At 44.1% G+C, this 23744-nt stretch overlaps 1 protein-coding gene across 4 annotated transcripts in view; it reads left to right on the forward strand.

The window, feature by feature from the left end:
* Positions 1 to 23744, forward strand: part of STAG1 (STAG1 cohesin complex component) — a 378319-nt gene that overhangs the window by 52339 nt on the left and 302236 nt on the right. For all 4 annotated transcript variants that reach the window (XM_048863147.2, XM_048863151.2, XM_048863150.2 and 1 more), the window contains one exon: positions 21678 to 21818. In XM_048863147.2, coding sequence (XP_048719104.1) covers positions 21790 to 21818 — 29 coding nt within the window. In that variant the 5' untranslated portion in view covers positions 21678 to 21789. The remainder of the gene's footprint in view (positions 1 to 21677; positions 21819 to 23744) is intronic.

Raw genomic sequence — 23744 nt, forward strand, 5'->3', positions numbered from 1 at the left:
CCCCGGGACTCCTGCCCCATCCAACCCCCCCTGTTCCCTGACGGCCCCCCGGCCACCCCTTGTCCATCCAACCACCCCTTCTCCCTGACCGGCCCCAGACCCTGCCGCCCCTAACTGCCCCCCCGCCCCATCCAACCCCCCCTACTTCCTGAATGCCCCCCCCGTCCCATCCACCCCCCCGCTCGCTGACCACCCCCAGAACCCATGCCTCTGGCTGCCCCCCGCCCCATCCAACCTCTCCTCTCATTCCTGACTGTCCTCCTGGGACCCCTGCCCCATTCAACCCCCCTGTTTCCTGTCCTCTGACCGCCTCAACCCCTATCCACACCCCTAGCCCCTGACCACCCCCCGAATTCCCCTGCCCCTCTATCCAACCCTCCCCCCTCCCCCCGCTGCCTGCCCCCTTACTGCGCAGTCTGGAGTACCGATGGCTGGCAGCACAGCTGCACCAGGACAGGCAGCCACGCAGCACAGAGCACCGGGTCAGGCCAGGCTCTGCAGCCACACTGCCCAGAGCATTGTGCCGGTGGCGCAGCAAGGTAAGGCTGCTGGGGAGGGGGAACAGTAGGGGAGGGGCCTCCCATGCCCGGAGGTCGGGGGCCAGGCAGGATGGTCTCGTGGGCTGGATGTGGCCCGCAGGCCTTAGTTTGCCCACTTTTGCTGTATCGCTTTATAGTTTTATGCAAGTTAGTAGATATCAAGCCATTTGGATTGTTAAATGGAAAATTCAAAATAGATGTAATAGTTTCAGACCTGAACACAGTAAATGCAAAATCTCAGATTTCAATAGCATAAATTCTCTCACTGAACACATATACAATGTTTTAACTGACTGGTTACTGTTAATAGTAAAAAGAAAAGGAGTACTTGTGGCACCTTAGAAAGTAACCAATTTATTTGAGCATAAGCTTTCGTGAGCTACAGCTCACTTCATCGGATGCATACTGTGGAAAGTGTAAAAGATCTTTTTATATACACACAAAGCATGAAACAATACCTCCTCCCACCCCACTCTCCTGCTGGTAATAGCTTATGTAAAGTGATCACTCTCCTTACAATGTGTATGATAATCAAGGTAGGCCATTTCCAGCACAAATCCAGGGTTTAACAAGAACGTCTTGGGGGGGGGGGGGGGGGGAGTAGGAAAAAACAAAGAAGGATTCTAGGTGGACTCCTCCTGAAGGTCGAAACAGCAGACTGGACTTCTACATAGAGTGCTTCCGCCGACGTGCACGGGCTGAAATTGTGGAAAAGCAGCATCACTTGCCCCATAAAGCTCAGCCGTGCGGAACACAATGCCATCCACAGCCTCAGAAACAATTCTGACATCATAATCAAAAAGGCTGACAAAGGAGGTGCTGTTGACATCATGAATAGGTCGGAATATGAACAAGAGGCTGCTTGGCAGCTCTCCAACACCACTTTCTACAAGCCATTACCCTCTGATCCCACTGAGAGTTACCAAAAGAAACTACAGCATTTGCTCAAGAAACTCCCTGAAAAAGCACAAGATCAAATCCTCACAGACACACCCCTAGAACCCCGACCTGGGATATTCTATCTACTACCCAAGATCCATAAACCTGGAAATCCTGGGCGCCCCATTATCTCAGGCATTGGCACCCTGACAGCAGGATTGTCTGGCTATGTAGACTCCCTTCTCAGGCCCTACGCTACCAGCACTCCCAGCTACCTTCGAGACACCACTGACTTCCTGAGGAAACTACAATCCATCGGTGACCTTCCTGATAACACCATCCTGGCCACTATGGATGTAGAAGCCCTCTTCGCCAACATTCCACACAAAGATGGACTACAAGCCGTCAAGAACACTATCCCCGATAATGTCACGGCAAACCTGGTGGCTGAACTTTGTGACTTTGTCCTTACCCATAACTATTTTACATTTGGGGACAACGTATACCTTCAGATCAGCAGCACTGCTATGGGTACCTGCATGGCTCCACAGTATGCCAACATTTTTATGGCTGACTTAGAACAATGCTTCCTCAGCTCTCATCCCCTAACGCCCCTCCTCTACTTGCGCTATATTGATGACATCTTCATCATCTGGACCCATGGAAAAGAAGCCCTTGAGGAATTCCACCATGATTTCAACAATTTCCATCCCACCATCAACCTCAGCCTGGTCTAGTCCACACAAGAGATCCACTTCCTGGACACTACAGTGCGAATAAACGATGGTCACGTAAACACCACCCTATACCGGAAACCTACTGACCACGATTCCTACCTACATGCCTCCAGCTTTCACCCTGACCACACCACACGATCCATCGTCTACAGCCAAGCTCTGCGATACAACCGCATTTGCTCCAACCCCTCAGACGGAGACAGACACCTACAAGATCTCTATCAAGCATTCTTACAACTACAATACCCACCTGCTGAAGTGAAGAAACAGATTGATAGAGCCAGAAGAGTTCCCAGAAGTTTCCTACTACAGGACAGGCCTAACAAAGAAAATAACAGAACACCACTAGCCATCACCTTCAGCCCCCAACTAAAACCCCTCCAACGCATTATCAAGGATCTACAACCTATCCTGAAGGATGACCCAACACTCTGACAGATCTTGGGAGACAGGCCAGTCCTTGCCTACAGACAGCCCCCCAACCTGAAGCAAATACTCACCAGCAACCTCATACCACACAACAGAAGCACTAACCCAGGAACCTATCCTTGCAACAAAGCCCGTTGCCAACTGTGCCCACATATCTATTCAGGGGACACCATCACAGGGCCTAATAACATCAGCCACACTATCAGAGGCTCGTTCACCTGCACATCCACCAATGTGATATATGCCATCATGTGCCAGCAATGCCCCTCTGCCATGTACATTGGTCAAACTGGACAGTCTCTACGTAAAAGAATAAATAGACACAAATCAGATGTCAAGAATTATAATATTCATAAACCAGTCGGAGAACACTTCAATCTTTCTGGTCACGCGATTACAGACATGAAAGTTGTGATATTACAACAAAAAAAATTTCAAATCCAGACTCCAGCGAGAAACTGTTGAATTGGAATTCATTTGCAAATTTGATACAATTAACTTAGGCTTGAATAGAGACTGGGAGTGGCTAAGTCATTATGCAAGGTAACCTATTTCCGCTTGTTTTTTCCTACCCCCCTCCCCTCCTCAGACGTTCTTGTTAAACCCTGGATTTGTGCTGGAAATGGCCCACCTTGATTATCATACACATTGTAAGGAGAGTGATCACTTTACATAAGCTATTACCAGCAGGAGAGTGGGGTGGGAGGAGGTATTTTTTCATGCTTTGTGTGTATATAAAAAGATCTACACTTTCCACAGTATGCATCCGATGAAGTGAGCTGTAGCTCACGAAAGCTTATGCTCAAATAAATTGGTTAGTCTCTAAGGTGCCACAAGTACTCCTTTTCTTTTTGCGAATACAGACTAACACGGCTGTTACTCTGAAACCTTTTAATTGTAAGCTTCTAATACGATACATTGTGTGGCAGAGTTATCACAAAACTTAATGTTTACGTTTCCTGACTTGTGTTCACTTTTTCCTCTTTCATTGCATGTAGCCCTTCTTCAGTGACTTTTTTTTTCAGATTTTTAGACTAGTACATTCTTGTGTCAGATAGTTGAATATGGGACTTCAAAGGAATTTTTTAAAATTAAAAACTTAATACTTACTCTCTTTCTGGGGCAGCCATATTACTGTTAAAAAACTGACCTGGGGTGGAATGACTTTGTCCCACTGATTTCAACAAGAAAAGTCAACTCTGAGCTCCGTGTGGTGTTGTCTCTGTGTATTTCTGGGGCCAGATTTTTGAAAGTGCTCAGTATTAGCAGCTTCTGAAAATCTGTTCACTTCATTTAGGTGTCTAAACAAGAGCTGATTGCTTTTTAAAAGCCAGCCCCATTGTGGGTGCTGAGCACACTTGAAAAGCACTAATTCTGCTTCAGTGGCAGGGATAGTAAATAAAGTTTAGAGTTTAAATTAATTTGTTACTTTTATAGGGAGATGGAATTTAGGCCATGTGCAAGAAAATATGTAAACTGTACACTTCCACATACTGAGAGTGGTCTCTGAAGGAGCCTTTCCCCTATCTTATGGTTTTCCACTATGTGGAAGGATGGGAGATTTCTCTGGCAGTTCTAATTGAAAGCTATATAATAATGGCTTAAAGAAAGTCAGTCTGCATTTAACAGGGAAGTACTTCAAGAATACTCTTACTGTAGCCACCTGGCAAGATCAAGTACAAACGACTGTCAATTTGTGCTGTTTTTTATTATTCAGTTTCATAAAGTGAAAACACTGTCAAGACATCTTCATCCCTGCTCAGAAGGTAGAGAAAAAGAGGAGACGGGCACAATCTCCCTTGTGGTTAAAGCATCACTTTCTCATCCCTTTCCTGCTTTCAAAACCATTAGTTTCTCCAACAGCTGCTAGCAAAGTAGCTATTGTTAATATAAAAAAATCTGTGGCACATAGAAAATAAAATTCTTCCTTGTGGGCATCTGGTGCTCCATGATCCATTACAACTGGTTGTTCCTCCACATATTCCAAACACAGAGGCTGTTCTTTGAACATTTCTATCTAGTTGCACAATGTACCTCTAGCAGGTGAGCAGTTTGGAAAACTGACAGTTTCTCTAGCTCCCAATGTCTTGCCTCTGGTTGAAGAAGCAGGAGGTTCTCTTGGCCTCTTCTTCCCTTTTACCCTTCTAATCTCCAGGCAAAGAAGCTTTTTCCATTGGATTTTTTTTAATTTTTGTCTTTTTTTCCTTACTAGGGCAGTAGCGAGGAGGCTATATTTGAGGGAACTGGTATTTGAGGAGGAAACATGGCAGCGTAGTAGGCTCAGCTAAGATCAAAGGGCCTCCTGCCACAGCCCGGCTTTGCAATAACGCGCTGCCTCCCTCACTGTGCAGCAATGTGGCAGGCAAGCCTTAAACTGATGGGCGGAAATTCATAACAGGAGCTGGCTTTGGAGATCTCAGTCACTAGACTCTTGCTACTCAGAAATTCAGACCAAGGTGAATCATAGAATATAAGGGTTGGAAGGGACCCCAGAAGGTCATCTAGTCCAACCCCCTGCTCGAAGCAGGACCAAATCCCAGTTAAATCATCCCAGCCAGGGCTTTGTCAAGCCTGACCTTAAAAACCTCTAAGGAAGGAGATTCTACCACCTCCCTAGGTAACGCATTCCAGTGTTTCACCACCCTCTTAGTGAAAAAGTTTTTCCTAATATCCAATCTAAACCTCCCCCACTGCAACTTGAGACCATTACTCCTCGTTCTGTCATCTGCTACCATTGAGAAACAGTCTAGAGCCATCCTCTTTGGAACCCCCTTTCAGGTAGTTGAAAGCAGCTATCAAATCCCCCCTCATTTTTCTCTTCTGCAGACTAAACAATCCCAGCTCCCTCAGCCTCTCCTCATAAGTCATGTGTTCCAGACCCCTAATCATTTTTGTTGCCCTTCGCTGGACTCTCTCCAATTTATCCACATCCTTCTTGAAGTGTGGGGCCCAAAACTGGACACAGTACTCCAGATGAGGCCTCACCAATGTCGAATAGAGGGGAACGATCACGTCCCTCGATCTGCTCGCTATGCCCTTACTTATACATCCCAAAATGCCATTGGCCTTCTTGGCAACAAGGGCACACTGCTGACTCATATCCAGCTTCTCGTCCACTGTCACCCCTAGGTCCTTTTCCGCAGAACTGCTGCCTAGCCATTCGGTCCCTAGTCTGTAGCTGTGCATTGGGTTCTTCCGTCCTAAGTGCAGGACCCTGCACTTATCCTTATTGAACCTCATCAGATTTCTTTTGGCCCAATCCTCCAATTTGTCTAGGTCCTTCTGTATCCTATCCCTCCCCTCAGCGTATCTACCACTCCTCCCAGTTTAGTATCATCCGCAAATTTGCTGAGAGTGCAATCCACACCATCCTCCAGATCATTTATGAAGATATTGAACAAAACCGGCCCCAGGACCGACCCTTGGGGCACTCCACTTGATACCGGCTGCCAACTAGACATGGAGCCATTGATCACTACCCGTTGAGCCCGACAATCTAGCCAGCTTTCTACCCACCTTATAGTGCATTCTTCCAGCCCATACTTCCTTAAGAATGACAGTAAGTGCTCACTCCAACAGGAGCAATATGTCAGGCAAACCTTAAGCAGGAAATTCATCAGCAGGATTTGGCATTTTGGAAGTAATATGCCTGAGAGCCTTGGCTGTTTTTTCCTCTTCTGACTGGGGTGAAATATGTTGTCTTGGAGGCTGGTAAATCAGAGGGGCAGAAAAATCTCAGGTGCAGGACCCCATCCCTGAAACACCACCACTCCTTTCAGACTCCCATTGTAACCAGGTATTTTTGCCCTGATTGCTCTAGGAAGGGCCTTAGCCAGTCTTGGTTGTGGTCATTATCCTGAACCTGTGGTGTCTCATGTAAAGTGCTTTGCATGTATTGGAGAAAGGCACTTTCTGTCCATATGCACCATCTGCTGAATCTTTATTTCAAGAGTCTGTAAGGACGGATGAAATAGGTTACAAGCAGTCTTGCTCCAAGAGTCTTTATCAGCAAAGCCTTATAGGATTGGGTGTGTCTAATATCATGGAACACAGAATGAAAAGATGTGTTGGCTCTGGGCTCAATACCAACTAAGACCAAGTTGCCTACAAAGATTCTAATATCAACACCAGAATTATCTGCAGAGCCTGCAGTGTGCACGGCTCATAAGAGACTGTATTAGATGAAACTGAAAGCCCTTTAGTACCCACTATGCTCAGACTCATCAAAGGCAGAGCCATGTGTAAGACCATCGTCTGGTGTGGTTCCAAGGAAGGCAGGTAAGGAAAGAATGCCCACTGTTGGCAGGGCTGGACTCCAGATGGGAGATTCTTCAGATCAATGGCTTCAGCGTGGCAGTACATGGAGCTACTTCAGTTGTCAGAGGGGATATACAGGATGTGGCCATTGTTACGGGATCTATTATTGCAACAACAAAGCAAGATCTTTTGTCCAGAACCTGTGTATTTCATAGAGTAGAATATCAGGGTTGGAAGGGACCTCAGGAGGTCATCTAGTCCAACCCCCTGCTCAAAGCAGGACCAATCCCCAATTTTTGCCCCAGATCCCTAAATAGCCCCCTTCAAGGATTGAACTCACAACCCTGGGTTTAGCAGGCCAGTGCTCAAACTACTGAGCTACTGTGTAATAAGACTTGAACAAACCTTGAAAGATCTTGTTCATTGGATGTTCAGCAAATGTTACTAGCTTAAGTGGTCGAGATTTATGACATGGATGGACAACAAACCAGAGCAATCAAAACTGGCTTCTACTCAATATATTCTAGAATATTTACTGCATATGAAGACTGAGGATCTGTGAGATTATTTGCCGAAGGTTCATTTAATGGGTATATCTGCATACCACAAGTTGATAATAAATTGGTATTTACTCATGGGTCAGTTAAAAGGCTCCTGAAGGGACTTGGAAATCTTTATCCACTAGTGAAAGATCCTGTACCTGTTGGGGACCTCAGTTTAATGTTAGCACAGCTGATAAAATGCCATTTAAATCTTGGGGGAGTGTACATTATTTCATTTATCTTTTAAGGTTGCCTGTATTATTATGATAACTGCAACGAGGCAGTTCAATGAAGTAAATGCCCTTCTGACATATCCTCCTTTCTCTATGCTTTACAGAGACCTGACTCAAGATTTCTAACCCATATTGTGTCAGATTTCAGAGGCAATCAAACTACAGCTGCCATTCCCTCCCACCCCCCAAATCACACAGTAACGGGGAATCCACAATTTGTAATTTTGATGCCAAAAGACCCTTGCTTATTAATAGAACTCAAGAATTTTACAAATTTAATAAATGGTTTTTCATATCTAGACACTCATAAAGGTCAGCCAATATCCTTTTTAACCATTTCTAGATGGATCAAATGGTGTGTCAGGAAAGTTTATAAAATAGCAGCGCTCTCTTCCCGCATGGTATTCGCTTGCGTTCTACCAGACCAGTGACCACCCCCATAGCTTGATTTAGATGTGCATGTGTTGAAGGAATATGTAAGGCTGCCACTTGAGATGAGACTCCGTACCATGCGTTCATGAAACATTACATTTTAGATCTGGCTGCTAGAGCTGATGCAGTTTGGTAGAACTAGAGCTGTACTTCAGTCTTCGTTTTATTAGAACATTGCATCCCTTCTCCTGGTTGGTGTAGTGCTTGCCAAATTTATCCCATGAGTGGGAATATGCAGTGGACACTCAAAGAAGAAATGGAGGTTACTTGTAATCAGAGTTCATCCAGATGGACTTTGGATATTCATATTCCCCTCTTCTTGACATTGTAATAAACAATTTCTCTGAGGCAGAGTTGGAAAGAACTGAAGTGGTGCAGGTCACCAATGCCCCCTTTTGTAGCTGCCGACCCACATATACACAGCTATAGTTCTCTCCCCTCCCCACAAAGAACAGTTTTCTTTCAAAGCTTTCAGACTTTCCAAATCAAATTTTTAAAAAATCCACATCGTCTTGGCCATTCTTCCTTTGGATCAGTAAATGGGCAATGAAGGACAGTGTTGCAGACTTCATTTTGCTGGCAACTATTACTCCTTTTCCCGAGGATATTTTTGAGGTGTTCATTCAAGATTATTCCTAATAGGAAGGAGAGTGGAGGGGTTTTCTGATAGAGATTGTATCTCAGGATTTTTCACTGTCCTACAGGAAGCTGTCAGTTTCTTTGCCACCATTGCTACTAGCACTTTGCAACATTGCAGACTTGTATCCAATTCCATGCAAAGCTCCTTGATTTCTCTCATGTTCCATGGTGTGTCTGATGACCATTATATGACAGGAAATTCATGGATGACCTGTTGATAACCCACCCATATGAAATTAACCAAATCTTTCAACTACTCAAGTTGCTTGGCTTCATCTATCTTCAGAGGAGCTGCTTAGTGCCCCCTCATGGTCTTGCCCGTCACTGTCAGACTTTTCTTGTTCTAGTCCAGTTGCCCAAGGAAATATTTCACAAGTTGTATTTTTTGCTAGGAGCTTCTCATGTATTTGTCCTCCAAGTAGTCTGTCTAATTTGTTTCAGAGTGGTAGCTTTGTTAGCCTGTATCAGCAAAAAGAATGATGTGGCATTCTTGTGGCACCATAGAGACTAACAAATTTATTTGAGCATAAGCTTTCGTGAGCTAAAGCCCACTTCATCAGATGCATCCAGTGGAAAATACAGTAGGAAGATATATATACACAGAGAACATGAAAAAATGGGAGTTGCCATACCAACTCTAACGAGACTAATTGATTAAGGTGGGCTCTTATCAGCAGGAGAAAAAAAAACATTTGTAATGATCAGGATGGCCCATTTCAAACAGTTGACAAGAAGGTGTAGTAACAGTAGGGGGAAAATTAGCATGGGGAAATAGTTTTTAGTTTGTGTAATGACTCATCCACTCCCAGTCTTTATTGAAGCCTGATTTAATGGTGTCCAGTTTGCAAATTAATTCCAGTTCTGCAGTTTCTCATTGGAGTCTGTTTTTGAAGTTTTTTTGTTGAAGAATTGCGACTTTTAGGTTTGTAACTGAGTGTCCAGGGAGGTTGAAGTGGTCTCCAACTGGTTTTTGAATGTTATAGTTCTTGACGTCTGATTTGTGTCCATTTATTCTTTTGTGTTGAGACTGTCCGGTTTGGCCAATGTACATGGCAGAGGGGCATTGCTATCGCATGATGGCATATAATCACATTGGTAGATATGCAGGTGAACAAGGCTCTGATAGTGTGGCTGATGTGATTGGGTCCTATGATGGTGGACAGAGTTGGCAATGAGCTTTGTTGCAAGGCTAGTTTCCTGGGTTAGTGTTTTTGTTGTGTGGTGTGTGGTTGCTAGTATTTGCTTCAGGTTGGGGGACTGTCTGTAAGCGAGGACTGGCCTGTCTCCCAAGATCTGTCAGAGTGAGGGATGGTCCTTCAGGATAGGTTGTAGATCCTTGATGATGCGCTGGAGAGGTTTTCGTCTGGGGCTGAAGGTGACGGCTAGTGGCGTTCTGTTACTTTCTTTGTTGGGCTTATCCTGTAGTAGGTGACTTCTGGGTACTCTTCGGGCTCTGTCATTCTGTTTCTTCACTTCAGCAGGTGGGTATTGTAGTTGTAAGAACTCTTGATAGAGCTCTTGTAGGTGTTTTCCTCTGTCTGAGGGGTTGGAGCAAATGCGGTTGTATCGCAGAGCTTGGCCGTAGACAATGGATCGTGTGGTGTGGTCTGGATGAAAGCTGGAGGCATGTAGGTAGGAATAGCGGTCAGTAGGTTTCTGGTATAGGATGGTGTTTATGTGACCATCGCTTATTCGCACTGTAGTGTCCAGGAAGTGGATCTCTTGTGTGGACTGGACCAGGCTGAGGTTGATGGTGCGATGGAAATTGTTGAAATCGTGGTGGAATTCCTCAAGGGCTTCTTTTCCATGGGTCCAGATGATGAAGATGTCATCAATGTAGTGCAAGTAGAGTAGGGGCGTTAGGGGACGAGAGCTGAGGAAGCGTTGTTCTAAGTCAGCCATAAAAATGTTTTTCAGTCTCCCAGACCTATGTTACCGGAGGCTCTTGCTTTGAAACCTAAGAATTTTTACCTTCTGGAGCATAAGTATTCAGGAGAGTTAACTAACTTCCTGCTCACATCTAGAAACAAATCTAGTCTTTTCAAGAGATTCAGAGAACTTGATCTTTATGATGCTTTAGAAAGGACAAGAATCTTATTTTGTCTCCTGGCTTGGACCCAGTCAAGAGCCCTAGTCTTCTGTTAGGAGCTTGGTAGCACATCCTTTCCACTTCTAGGCCTTTTTTGCAGTACTCTCACACTTTCTAATGTTTTATTCATCTGGAATTCTTATTTGCATTGTTTTCCCAGATGAGGTGATTCTCCTGTATGTACAAGAATTCTCTTTCCTCCAAAATTGTTTTTCATTTCAACCAATCTACATGTTTTCCTTCCTTGTGTGTCAATCCCATTCACAACTAGGAGAATCAGTTGCATACTTCAGATGTGGTCAGGTCATTCAAATTCTGTTTATGCAAAATTAATAATTTGAGGAAAATCAGATGCAACCTCAGGATTAGTTGTGTGATCTAGGAGAGGGTGCAAGGCATCCATATTCACTATTTTCAGATGGACAAATTCAGTAATTTGTCAGGTCTATGAACTTCTGCATTAAAGATCCACCCTCTTTCTGAGAGGGCTCCCTCAATCAGGTACATGGTCATTTTCTGAGTAGAACAGCTTTGTAGTGCTTTTGGGTAATTTTGCCATATATCTGCCTTGTCTTTAGTGAATTCTCTTATTTATCACTTTTAAAATAGATTGTCTGATATGACTTTTGAACATGGGGTTCTGGTGTGTCTCTTCGTTTTTATTTATTAAAACCCTTCATATGGTAGGGAAAGGAAGAAGAAGAAAGACCAAAACAACCCAAAACCCACCAAACAAACCCCGAACACCCTCAAATAAGAGGTGTTTATTATCTTGATTCATTTTTAAGTTACATTCCTGTTTGTGGAGATTGGTTTTACAGCTAGCCGCTTCCTTGTTGTAATGGATCACGGAGCACCAGGTATCCGTGAAGGAGAATGGTAAAACTTACTTACCTATCTGTAATTCTTTCTTCTCTGAGGTCATGTCTACACTACAAAACTAAGTTTATTTTATGTAAGTCGACATCGAGTCTCCGATTTAAGGAAGTCCGTCTTTCTCATTGTGTCGGTGGAGTGCATCCTCCCTAGCAGGGTTTGCGTTGACACACGGAGCACTGCACTGTGGGTAGCTATCCCACAGTGCATGTAGCAGAGTGGATTTTTGGGTTGGGCTTGCAATGCCTTATGGGACCAAAACATTTGTGTGGGTGGTTATGGAAACATGGCATTAGCCTCCCATGATGCACTTACCTCCCTTCCTCCCTCCCTGAAATCAATGGCAAACAAACCAAGCCTTTTTCTAAAGCCTGGGTTACCTGCGCAGAAGCCATAGCACAATAAGCATGGACCCTGCTCAGCTGTACACTGTTGTTGTGAGCATTACAAACACCTCGTGCAGTATTTACACAGCCAATGCAGGAGCTGCTGTGCAGAACAATGTGATGCCACGCAAGCGGCCCTGCTGGAAGACAGAGCGGAGCAATTTACAGTTGCTGGCTACAGTCACGCATCACCTTGACGACATAGTTGAGTGCCGCTTCTGGGCTCAGGGAACAAGCACTGAGCCACAGTAATGTGATGCTTATCTGTGGTGTTCCTTACCAAACTGTCCCCTTCATTGCATTTTCTCCCCTGTAACCTCCACCCCCACTAACTGCCATGTGTTGAATGAATAAAGAGTCTTTTCTCCTCAATATGTTAAGTTTTATTATGCACACAAACACATAGAGACAGCAAAGAAAAGTAAGATAACCTGAGGCAAAAGGGCTGATAACGCGGGGGGTGGGGGGGAGAAAAAAGGACAGCTTGCTTACAGATGTACTGCAATAACGATCAAAGGTGTGGGAATGGGTGCCTTCTGGTCCTTGTACCCTCCTCTAGTGGTGATTGGGGGAGGAGTATGTGGAACTTGGCAATGATGGCAGTAGGTTCAGTATAGGCTGCAGAGCTACTCTAGCATCCAGCTGCCATTCTTGAACCTCAACCAGATGCCTCAATGTGTCTGATTGCTCCTTCATAATCCGCAGCATCTCTTCCTGTGTGGCATACTCTTTGTTCCCTGCACGCTCTCCTGTCCTCCCTGTCCATGTCCAGGTTCTCCGACAGTGTAATCCTCCATGCTCTGAGCTCTGTCTTGTCACTCTCGGAGGCGCGCATTAACTCATTGAACATGTCCTCCCGATTCGTCTTTTTCCACGTTCTAATCTGGGAAAGTCTCTGTCCCGGTGTGGAGGATGCACCGACTGATAAGGTTTCAGATGCAATACAAAGCACAAGGGTAGCATTGACAGTGCATACATTGCTTCTGGTGCAAGGTTAATCCTTTTTATAAAAAAACTTACCCCTCAATGCACTTCAGTGCAAGCTGTAGTGTAATCACAACTGCTGGCTACTGCAAGAGTTGGATTGCTGCTCCAGCCATGGTGAGTAAGACCACGAGGCATGGGTGAGAGGTCTTGTGCTACAGCTTTTGTGAAGGCATCCTTGGGATCACTGGTTGGAACTTCCGAAAAGCACTCTTTCCCCTAGCAACCTGTATGGTGCTTGAGGACAGGCACTAGTGTAAAGCCCCCCCAAATAGTTCGTTTTCTACAAAAGCAACACGGGTTTGGGGAGGGAAGGGAGACAAACAGGAAGCCACCCCTCTTTTTTTAAAAAGCTGGTTGCAATGCTCAGTGATCCTTTCCAACCACAACCATGGCACGTTTGGGAAAGCGTGGTTGTGAGACTCAGATTTCACAAAACAGGGGCAGATTACTTGTTGAATTGTTTGTGGTTTAAGGGTTAGCATTGAAAACTTCCCCCGTTTCCCCTAGGTGACCATATGCGATATCACTCTCCTAGGGGTAACAAAGGTGGCAAGGGAGCAGATGTTGCAAGTGTTTGGGTACAGACCTGGTCCTTATGCTGCAATGCTGAGTGCTGCAATGATGCCAGCAGAGTTAATACTGGAGTGGCGCGGGAAAGTGTCCTACCGTGGTGGATGAAATAAGGCAGCCCTTCCCAAAAAGCCTTCTGCAAAGGATTGCAGAGTACCTCCATGAAAGCTTCCTAGAGATCTCCATGGAGAATTTCAGGGTCACTCACATGCACATAAACAGCCTTTTTCAGAGAGCACCCTCTGCAGAGCTGGAGTGGCCACCGATACCCATTGCACCTACTTGTTTGTTCAGAATAAACATTAAAAATAGTAGCATGTAACCCCTACGGTTTGATTGGAAGTGTAAACTCACCAGAGCTGCCTTTCCTGGCATCACGCTCTGCCGCCAGCTGGTCCTGTGTGGGCGTGGGCTCCAGGGTTAAAAACAGTTCTTGGCTGTTGAGTAGAATGGATCATCTGATTACTTGCCACACATTCTGCTCCTCCTCTTCCTCATCAACAATGTGATCCTCATTGCTCGCGGTCGCCTGGTGCTCCATGGAGCACTTTGGGGTAGTGGTGGGGTCGCTGCTGAGAATTTAATGCAGCTCGCCATAAAAGTGGTATGTCTGTGGGGAAGAATGATTGTTCGCCTCCCTTGTCTTCTAATACACTTGCTGAAGCTCCTTTATTTTCATGTGACACTGCAGCGTATCCCTGGTGTAGCCCTTCTCCTTCATGCCCTGCATGATTTTGGCATAGATGTCAGTGTTCCTTCTGCTGAATCGGAGCTCTGCCTGCACAGACTGTTCTCCCCACACAGCAATAAGATCCACCACCTGCTGTGTATTCCATGCTGGAGTGCATTTGTGGCCTTGTGTCTCCATGATCATGTGTTGGTGAGCTCTCCACGCTGAGCAAACAGGAAATGAAAATTCAAAAGTACCTGGGGCTTTCACAAGGGAGTGGCTGTTTCCTGTGTACCTGGCTGACGTGCAGTGGAATTGAAAGCACTCTCCAGAGCGGTCACAGCAGAGTGCTGTGGGACACCTCCTGGAGGCCAGTTCATTCGAATTACACAATGCAGTGTCTACACTAGCCCCATGTTGACCTGTGGATGTCAAATCAAATGCTACGCCTCTTGCGGAGGTGGAGTACAGAAGTCGACTTTACAGGCCGCTTAAGTCTGTGGAAAGGACAGAGTAGTGTAGACACATACATTATTCAGTCGAACTAACACAGCTTATGTCGACCTAACTTTCTAGTGTAGACCAAGCCTGAGACACTACCCAGGACATTACCAATTTTTGCATTAAGTGCCAGTTGGAGGGGAAATATCTCATTTTGTTTTTTCTTATGGAGCATTTTTACAGAGGGAAAAACCTTAGAATTCTTTCCTATTGGGATCTAACTTTACTGTATAAGAAATGAATAAGTAGATAGCTAATCTTTTGTAATGTTTATTAATCAAAATTGATAATTTCCCTTCTCAGCTTGGACTGGTGACTGGGGCTTCAGTTCTCTGAACAGCTCCCCTTGCTGGGAGCACATTATGAAACTTGAATGCTTAAAATAAAAAAAAGGGGCTGGAGTCTCTGGCTTGGAAGTTGAGGAGGAATAAATGAGTTGTAATGGATCACAGAGCATCAGATACCCACTTCAGAGGAGAAAAATTTATGGTTAGATAAATCATTTTTTTACTGCTCTGGAGCAGCATAAAAAATGTATTGTTCGTAGTACTGTTTCAGTAGTGCCTCATGACCAACTGAGATCAGGGCCCACTGTGCTAGGTGTGATACAAACTCAAAATCTAGAAGTTTCCTGCTGCCAGCTGAATATCTGGCTGGCTCCTCCCAGGAGTTTTTCATTTCCAAAACCATGTGGCTGAAAGGGGAGGGGTGGGAATACATGGGCCCTGGTGACCCTGGTTGGGGAGGGCTCACTCCTGCATGGTTCTGAGTCCCAGAGTGGAGGGAAAAGGCATATCAAAATAACAAAATGCTTGCTGTGTCAGTTGTATTGTTCATTTTCATACTTAATCCTGTAAAACTGTCGGTTCTTTTTTGAGTGTTCTCTGCATATTCCCACTCATGGGATGCACCAGTTGGTTCAGGCTAGATAGTGGAAACATTCTAGTAGAAGTGCCTGTTAGATGCCCCTCCTAGCCCTTCTTTCTGTGTTTGTTAATCTACTGAATGTAAGACTGTAAATGGGGTGTGACTCTCCCACCACGGTTCTTTTCAACTGCACCAGAAGACAGAGGTGAATCTCTCCAGGTCCTTTGGCTCCGCATTTGTTTTCAAAGTAGGTTTAGAGATCTTAATACTAGTTTTATTGCTAATCATAGTTAGGAGAGCTTAATAGTTATAACTTAATTCCTTGGTTATAATTAATAATAGTTAGCTCTTCTGTTCCATCTCCAGTTCCATGTTGGAGTTGAAGAATTTAAAAAAGTGTGTATCCTGTCAAGTGATCTTCCTGATGTCTGATGCTCAACCTAGTCTCTGGTGTGCCTGGATGAGGGCCATTCTCTATTAAGGCATTCAGTTTGCTCAACATTCCCGCCACAAACTCAGAAAGATCTACAGGACAGGCTGCAAGGCTTGCTACTTCAAGAACTGTTGGCTGTGTTGTGTTGGTTACAAATTTGAAAAAGTGCCCAATGCTAAGGACAGGAGTCCTGTCTTGGCTCCTGGCAAGTTCAGATTCAAGGAGAGAGAAGTTCTGTATAAGACATTGGTCTCTGTACCAGGCTCTGGATCCAAGGCAGTATCTGAATGGAAGGAAACCTTTCAAGCCATGAGTGAAAGTAAAGCGTTCTTCAACTTTGTCATCTCTGTCAAATATCAAGTCACAAGTTTGACATGGGTTTGCAGCTCTTAATCCTCATCAACAGTGTATCCACTTCCCCGCCATTTGGAAGCCAGCTTTCTCAATTCCTCCAGACATGAACCTCAGTCACATTGGACAGTTGTGTTTTGGAAGTAATAGAGAAAGTCTCTGCCTTTGAATTAGAAAACGTTTATCAGTCCCCTTCCTCTCCCTTTTCAGGGATCTGTCCCACGAGAACACATTAAGAAATCCAGTCTCTGATTCTATTAGGAGCAATAAAGGAGGTTCCAAGGGGGTCCAGAAAGGGGTGTAATGCACAAGATATTTCCTAATATTAAAGGAAGTTGGAGGTCTCCATCCGCTATTAGACATGAGAAAGCTTAACACACACAGCAGGAAGTTCTAGAGTCATATGTTGCCTCTGGTGTCTATTAACCATTCCCTTTTGACTCTAAGTTGGTTTTCAACTTTTGAGGTAAAGGAGGATGCATATTTCCATATCTCTATAAGACTAAATCTTCACACACATCTACACTTCGCTATCTGCCAGGATAATTTTCAATACAAGGTTCTATCTTTTGGCCTTTTCTGCTGCACAACCATTTTAATATTAGTTGTGTTAGCAGCTTGTCTGAGATAGTATTGTTATGGTATTTTCGTCTATCTATATTTGGATGATTGGCTTCTCAAAGTTTCAACAAAAGAAGGCCTTATGAAGAACATCTGCCTTACGTTTACTCTTTTGTGGAAAATTTAGGACTTGATGAATATGAAAAAAATCTCCTCTTTCCTACACAAAGAATTGCATTCATAAGGGGCAGATCTTGACTTTCAAGAAGGCAAAGTCTTTCTTCCAATGGTGAGATTTCTAAAATTTCAGTCTATCATACAGATGTTGATACAAAATCTCCTCTCAAAAGATAATTTTCTTTCAGGGACTTTGGCAATTTGTCACATTTTATGCCAGACTCAGAATGAGACCTTTTCAGCATTAGTGGCACAATGCTCCTGGAAATAGTAATGTATTGTTGGCCTATACAAATCTGAAAAGCAAAAGGCTAGCCTGTTCAGAATTGTCTCTCGCAAAAGCAATTCTAGTGTCCTTGTCGTGGTGGACTCAACCAGAGAATGTTCTCAAAGGAGTATCTTTCAATCCTCTCACTCCTTTGTTGATGATCACTTTGGATACTTCCAAGAAAGGATGGAGAACGCATGGAGACTATATATTGATTTGGAAATGTTGGAGCTATGGAGAAAAGGCATCACATATAACTAGGGCCCTACCAAAATAATGGTCCATTTTGTTCAATTTCGTGGTCATAAGATTTAAAATTTTTAAAATTTAATGATTTCAGCTATTTAAATCTTAAATTTCACGGTATTGTGATTGTAGGCGTCCTGACCCAAAAAGGAGTTGGGGTGGGGGGGTGTCGCAATGTTATTGTGTGTGGGGGGGGGTTGCAGTACTGCTACCTTTACTCCTGTACTGCTGCTGGCAGCTGTGCTGCCTTTAGAGAAGAGCAGCTGGAGAGTGGCGGCTGCAGGCCGGGAGCCCAGCTCTAAAGGCAGAGCTGTCTCCAGTAGCAGCACAGAAGTAAGGATGGCATGGTATGGTATTTCCACCCTTACTTCTGCGCTGCTGTCTGCAGAGCTGGGCCCTCAGTCAGCAGCTGCCACTTTCCGGCCACCCAGCTCTGAAGGCAGCAGTAGCAAGAAGTAAGGATGGCATGATATGGTATTGCACCCTTACTTCTGTGCTGCTGCTGGCAGGGTGCTGCCTTCAGAGCTGGGCACCTGGCCAACAGCCGCCTAGCTCTGAAGTCAGCGCAGAAGTAAGAGCAGTTGTGACAATACTGTGACATCCCCGAAAATAACCTGGTGACCCCCCCCCCGCAACTCCCTTATGAGTCAAGACCCCCCATTTGAGAAACGCTGGTCTCTCCAGTGAAATCTGTGTAAGTATAGGGTAAAAACATACAAAAGACCAGATTTCATGGGGGGGCGACCAGATTTCATTGTCTGTGACACGTTATTCATGACTGTGTATTTGGTAGGGCCCTACATATAAATATGCTAGAACTGAGGGCTATCAGTGTAGCTCTGAAATAATTTTCTATGTCATATCCACAACGAGGTAATATAAGTCGTCATGGAAAATACAGCAGCTGTGTCATTACCTGAACATGTAGGAAGGAGTTCATGCATGTCAACTATACAAGGAGGCAATCAAACAGTCGTGGGACTGGTGTATGTGCAACAATTGCTCTTAACTTAGCAGGCAAGGACAATGACAAAGCAGACCAACTCAGCAGAGACCTTACACAGCTGCATGAAAGTTCTGTAAAGGATTCACTAATTCAAAACATATTCAGCTTTTGAAGGTTTCCAGAGAGAGTTCTCTTCACCAACATGCAGTGCCCTATTTTCAGACAGAAACATTCCTGTAGCTCACGAAAGCTCATGCTCAAATAAATTGGTTAGTCTCTAAGGTGCCACAAGTACTCCTTTTCTTTTTGCGAATACAGACTAACACGGCTGTTCCTCTGAATTCTATCCATTGTCCTCCTGTTTCTTCTGAATTGGGGGAGGGGACTGTTGTTTGTATGCTTTGCACTGATACAAAAGGTACTGGGAGAGAGAAGACATGATAGGACCAAGGTAATCTTAGTAGCTCCTCCATGGTCAAGGCAACAGTGGTGGGTGTTTGCCTACTACTGAAATCTATGAAAGGCTCTATCTTTAAGGATTTAGAGAATTTCAGGCCAGAAGGGATCATTAGATCATCTCGTTGGATCTCCTACATATCACAGGCCATTAAAATTCACCCAGTTGCTCCTGTATTGAGCCCAGTAATTTGTGTTTGACTAAAGCACATGATCCAGAAAGAGGTTATATATCTTTTGATTTGAAGACACCAAAAGATGAAGAATCCACCACGTCCCTTGGCAGTTTGTTCCAATGGTTAATCGCCTTTGCTGTGAAAAACCATGAATGTGTGCCAGTTCAGAGTTTCATAAGGATAAATGTTATATTTAATCCACACAAACTGCAGAGGCTGAAAGAAAATGTTGTAAGTGTTTTGTTATGGGTTACCCATTTTGTATGCTGGTGTTGCACATTTGTAGTTTTGAAAGTTGAGAGATGTGCTTCGCGCTGACAGGAATGGGGAAGCACACTAGGCAGAGCTGCCGCTGTGGCCGCTTCTGACTGCATCCATTTTCCAGAAGTGGGAAAGGTTATGGCATGTTGTCGTCACTATTAAATATGATGCGTTGCTCCTGGTATATCTACTTTCAGTAACTTTTAAATGGTGATTAAAAGGACACGGAGACAAAAACCTTCCTAATGCATGTTGCAGCTTCTCATGCTGTTGAAGTTTGACACAAATCATAGAAGCAGCTTCATCAATGCAGTTTCTACCTTTGTTTCCCAGGCAGGTGCAGCTCCCCTTGTCATTTCTCTAATCTTGTGGAACCCACTTAAGTACATCAGCCAAGTATAAAAGTTAGGAAATTAATGCAAAAAATCCCTTTATTTTATTGACTCTTTAGGGTGCATCCTGATGGATCCTTATCAACCCAAAGCTTTAAAGGCATGGAATGAAGATATTTAAGGGAAAGTTCCTAGCATTCATTTCCCCCTTCACAGTGACTGCTAGATTTTCTGTAACACACTGCAGCACTCCATAATTAAGGCTATGTTTTAGTCATGAGTAGTTTTTGTAAAAGTCATCGACAGGTCACGAGCAGTAGACAAAAAATCACGGCCCGTGACCTGTCCATGACTTATACTATATCCCTGATAAAACCTTGAGAGAGCTGCGGGTGCTTGTGGGGGCCCCACAAGTGCTCCAGGGATGGCAGCCCAGGGGGCTCCAGTGGTGATCAGGTGGGAGCAGCCCAGGGGGTGCTGCAGGTGCTGGGCGGGGTTGGTGGGACTCGCAGGCTCCCTACCTGGCTTCTCAGAAGCGGCAACATGTCCCTCCCTAAGCTCCTAGCTCTGCAGCTCCCATTGGCAGGGTACCGCGGCCAATGGGAGATGCGAGGGTGGTGCCAGGAGCTGAGGGAGGGACATGTTGCTGTTTCTGGGGAGACCCCCAAGGTAAGCACTGCCCAGAGTCCTCACCCCCTTCCGCGCCCCAGCCCTGAGCCCCGTCCCACACCCAAACTGTTGGTGGTTTGGGGGTGGCCCGAGACTGCCCCAGCAGCAGCCGGGCAGAAGTCACGGAGGTCACAGAAAGTCATGAAATCCGTGACAAACTTGCAGTCTTATCCATAATGCATTCACTTTCATTTCCCACAGATACTGAAAAACAGCACACACGCTTTATTTATCAAACTCACATCTAATGCAACAACTTTACAGCAATCCCTCATATTCTGCTGTATCAACAGATCAGCCCCTCTTAGTTTCACACAGTCCATTAATTTGGAAAGTTGTTCCGTAGAAGTCGCCTTTGTGATGTGATTATCTCACTGGTCTACAGACTAGAGGGTACCTCTTGTGAGAATGCATACTTGTCTCTTTTATTTCAAGTTCTGCCTTTCTGTGTAAGGTGGATGAATTTAGCCCTGTTTTTGGAATCTTCATGGTTAAAATCCTTTTCAGTACAGTTAGACATTCTTGTATCTGCTGTTTGGATTGCATAGAGGGAACAATCATCTAAAATGCTCTCATCCTGCATTTTATTAGCTAGTCTAATCAGGCAGCTGGAGTTCTAGGAAGGGAATGTTAACAAGAAGAGTTTTGTCTTAAGGCCTTCTTCAGCTCAGGATTAACTTTGGTTGAAGTTAAACCCTATTGAATAGGTTCCGTTTTTCCTGGGTTGAATAGAAAGTGTGTTCACTAGTCCCTCACACTCTATACTCTTATATTTACATTTATTTTGTACTGTTTGTGTCTTTAGTTTTTTGTTTTCTTCGAATATTATGTATACAAAACTATGTTCATGTGACTTCAGCATGAATATATATCTAGGAATACAAAATGCCATACATGTAAATTCTTAAAAAATGTCATATTGTCTAGTGTTCAGATGCATGTTGCTGGGCCCAGTTGTAATGATATAATGTAATATATGATGTAATGCAAGGATATAGCCAAGTTGCCATGGTGTATTCATTCTGAATTTTTGGAGTTTCATATGATTGAAATAGTAAACTTAATACAGAGCTAACAGATTTTAGTCTATAACAATGTTTCATTTAATATATTGAACGTCTGTTTTGAAATCATGACTTTAACAAGTTTTCATCTTTTTATTTTATAGGTTGGACTTTGAGATTAATGAAAATAGTTATCAGGAAGTTGTCTTGTAACGTCATCACTAGAAGAAATTCTATGTAGTTCTAATATTTCATAGAGGGTGCTGTGCTACAAAAATGATTACTTCAGATTTGCCGGTGTTACAGTGAGTAGTTTAAATTTATTTTTCTTTTTTATTTGAATTCTTCACGTTACCAAAAATATGAAGAATAATACTTCTTGGGGAGGAAGGGATGGCTTTGTGCTTAAGGTTGAGACTGAGATTAAGGTGCATATTTGTGTCTTTGGTACAGACTTCCTGTGTGGACTGTAAGTCACCTGAAGTAGTAGTCTGCTTTGAAAAGTGACTATGTAAAAGTGGCACCATCTCACTGAACAGATATGTTTCTTCCTTTTCTTCCTGCATCAATAATAAAAATATTTTTTCACCATTTCTTATTTCTGATAGCACTGCAGAGCCAGCAGAGCTGTGGAAGTATGAGCTGGATTCTAGTCCTCACTCGTTGTCAACAAAATTGTTAATTATTCCAATTGTACATTCTCCTTTATAGCCAGGTCTACATATCTCACAAAAGATCTTCAGCGTCTGCTTTAGATAATAGGCTGGCTGTGTTTGCCTATAAGCAGCCCACAATGTTTGCTGGGGAATGTAAGTTGGTTGTGAAGATGAAGTGAGTCAAATGGATCTCCACCTACATAAGGTACAGAGCAGTAGAGTGGATTGAATGGAGTGGCTGTCCAGAGGGTGAGCTGAGCAGATTGAAGGATGCAATTCTAGGAGTATCCAAGTCTGGGTAAAAATTGGGGCAGAACTTTGTTGCCTTGTTAATATCTTTACTAAAAATCAAACCCTACGGAGGGGTCAACTTAGATTTTATGTAGTGTGGACTGTGTGTGAGAGCATTTTAGGAAAGGCACCTGCTTACATGCTGCTTGGAGGCAGAAACTAAGCTCTTCAGTCATTTCCTGAGGTCTGGGCTCCAGCCTTGGATTGCCGACCAGTTCTCTCCTATCTTTAAATGGCAGGAGGACAACATATTTCCTTCTCCAAAACAAGAGCAGTTTTTTAAAAGTATATTCTAGAATTTTAATTTTTTCTACTTCATTTGGGACATATTTGTGCTTGGCTGTCTAACTTTTCTAAGCAGGACTACTCTTCAAGATTTGCTGAAACCTTGAACCATCTTTCTCTCCCGCAGCTCAGTGTGCAAACAGCACACTTGGGAAAAAGAAGCCACGATCTTTCTCTTCCTAAAGTGACTAGACTGGAGTTTTTGCTGCTGATGTTCCCAGGCGCCTTCTACCCAAGTAGAAGAGAGAAGTAACTGTTCAGGCTTCCTTGCCCTGCTGGCAAATTCCCTTCCCCCAGCATTCAAGCAGACTGTCAAGAAGCAGTCAGAAAAGATCACTTCAGCCTACCAACCTGAACTGTGATCCTGGGGAAACTCAAACAAAGCTCAGCATAGCAGGAACAGACTGCTGCACCTCCTGAGAAGCAGATCCTTCATAACAGGACAGACATTGGCTCAGGAATGAAAGCCTCATTAATAAAGGGAGGTACTTTCAGCAGCTTTTTAGGGATCAATGGCCACGATAATGTCCAAATGACTATTTCCTTCTTTGTGTCTCAAGAAATGAGCCATCCATTCTGTTGTGTAGGAACCTTTTTTAGATTTTCTGCCCTGCAGCTTGGGAGTGGGAGAACCCAGATAGTTTTGCTGGCATTAAGACCCCATAGGCTCAATTTCATCTAGTCCGTAGTACCTAGCCATCTCACCCTGTGACCTTTCATCATGGGGTTAATACCTGTATTTTTGCTGGCACTCCCTGTTTCAGAAGGATTCCTTCCAAAGAGAGGTCTGTCTTCAGAATGCAAAACACCTGTGCCTCAGAGTACTCCAAGGCCAAAAGCAAGGCCTTCTGTAGGTGCTCTTGTGAATCCTACAGAGAAGATGCTACACAACAACCTGAATTCCTAGTCTGTTTCTGAGGTGCTGCAGAACAGCCCCAAAGAGAAGCAGAGTTCATTTCTCGTTCTTTGACCTTTCTGACCCTTCCAGAGATTCCAGGC

This window comes from Caretta caretta, chromosome 9 (genome assembly GCF_965140235.1).
Source record: "Caretta caretta isolate rCarCar2 chromosome 9, rCarCar1.hap1, whole genome shotgun sequence".
NCBI lineage: Eukaryota > Metazoa > Chordata > Testudines > Cheloniidae > Caretta > Caretta caretta.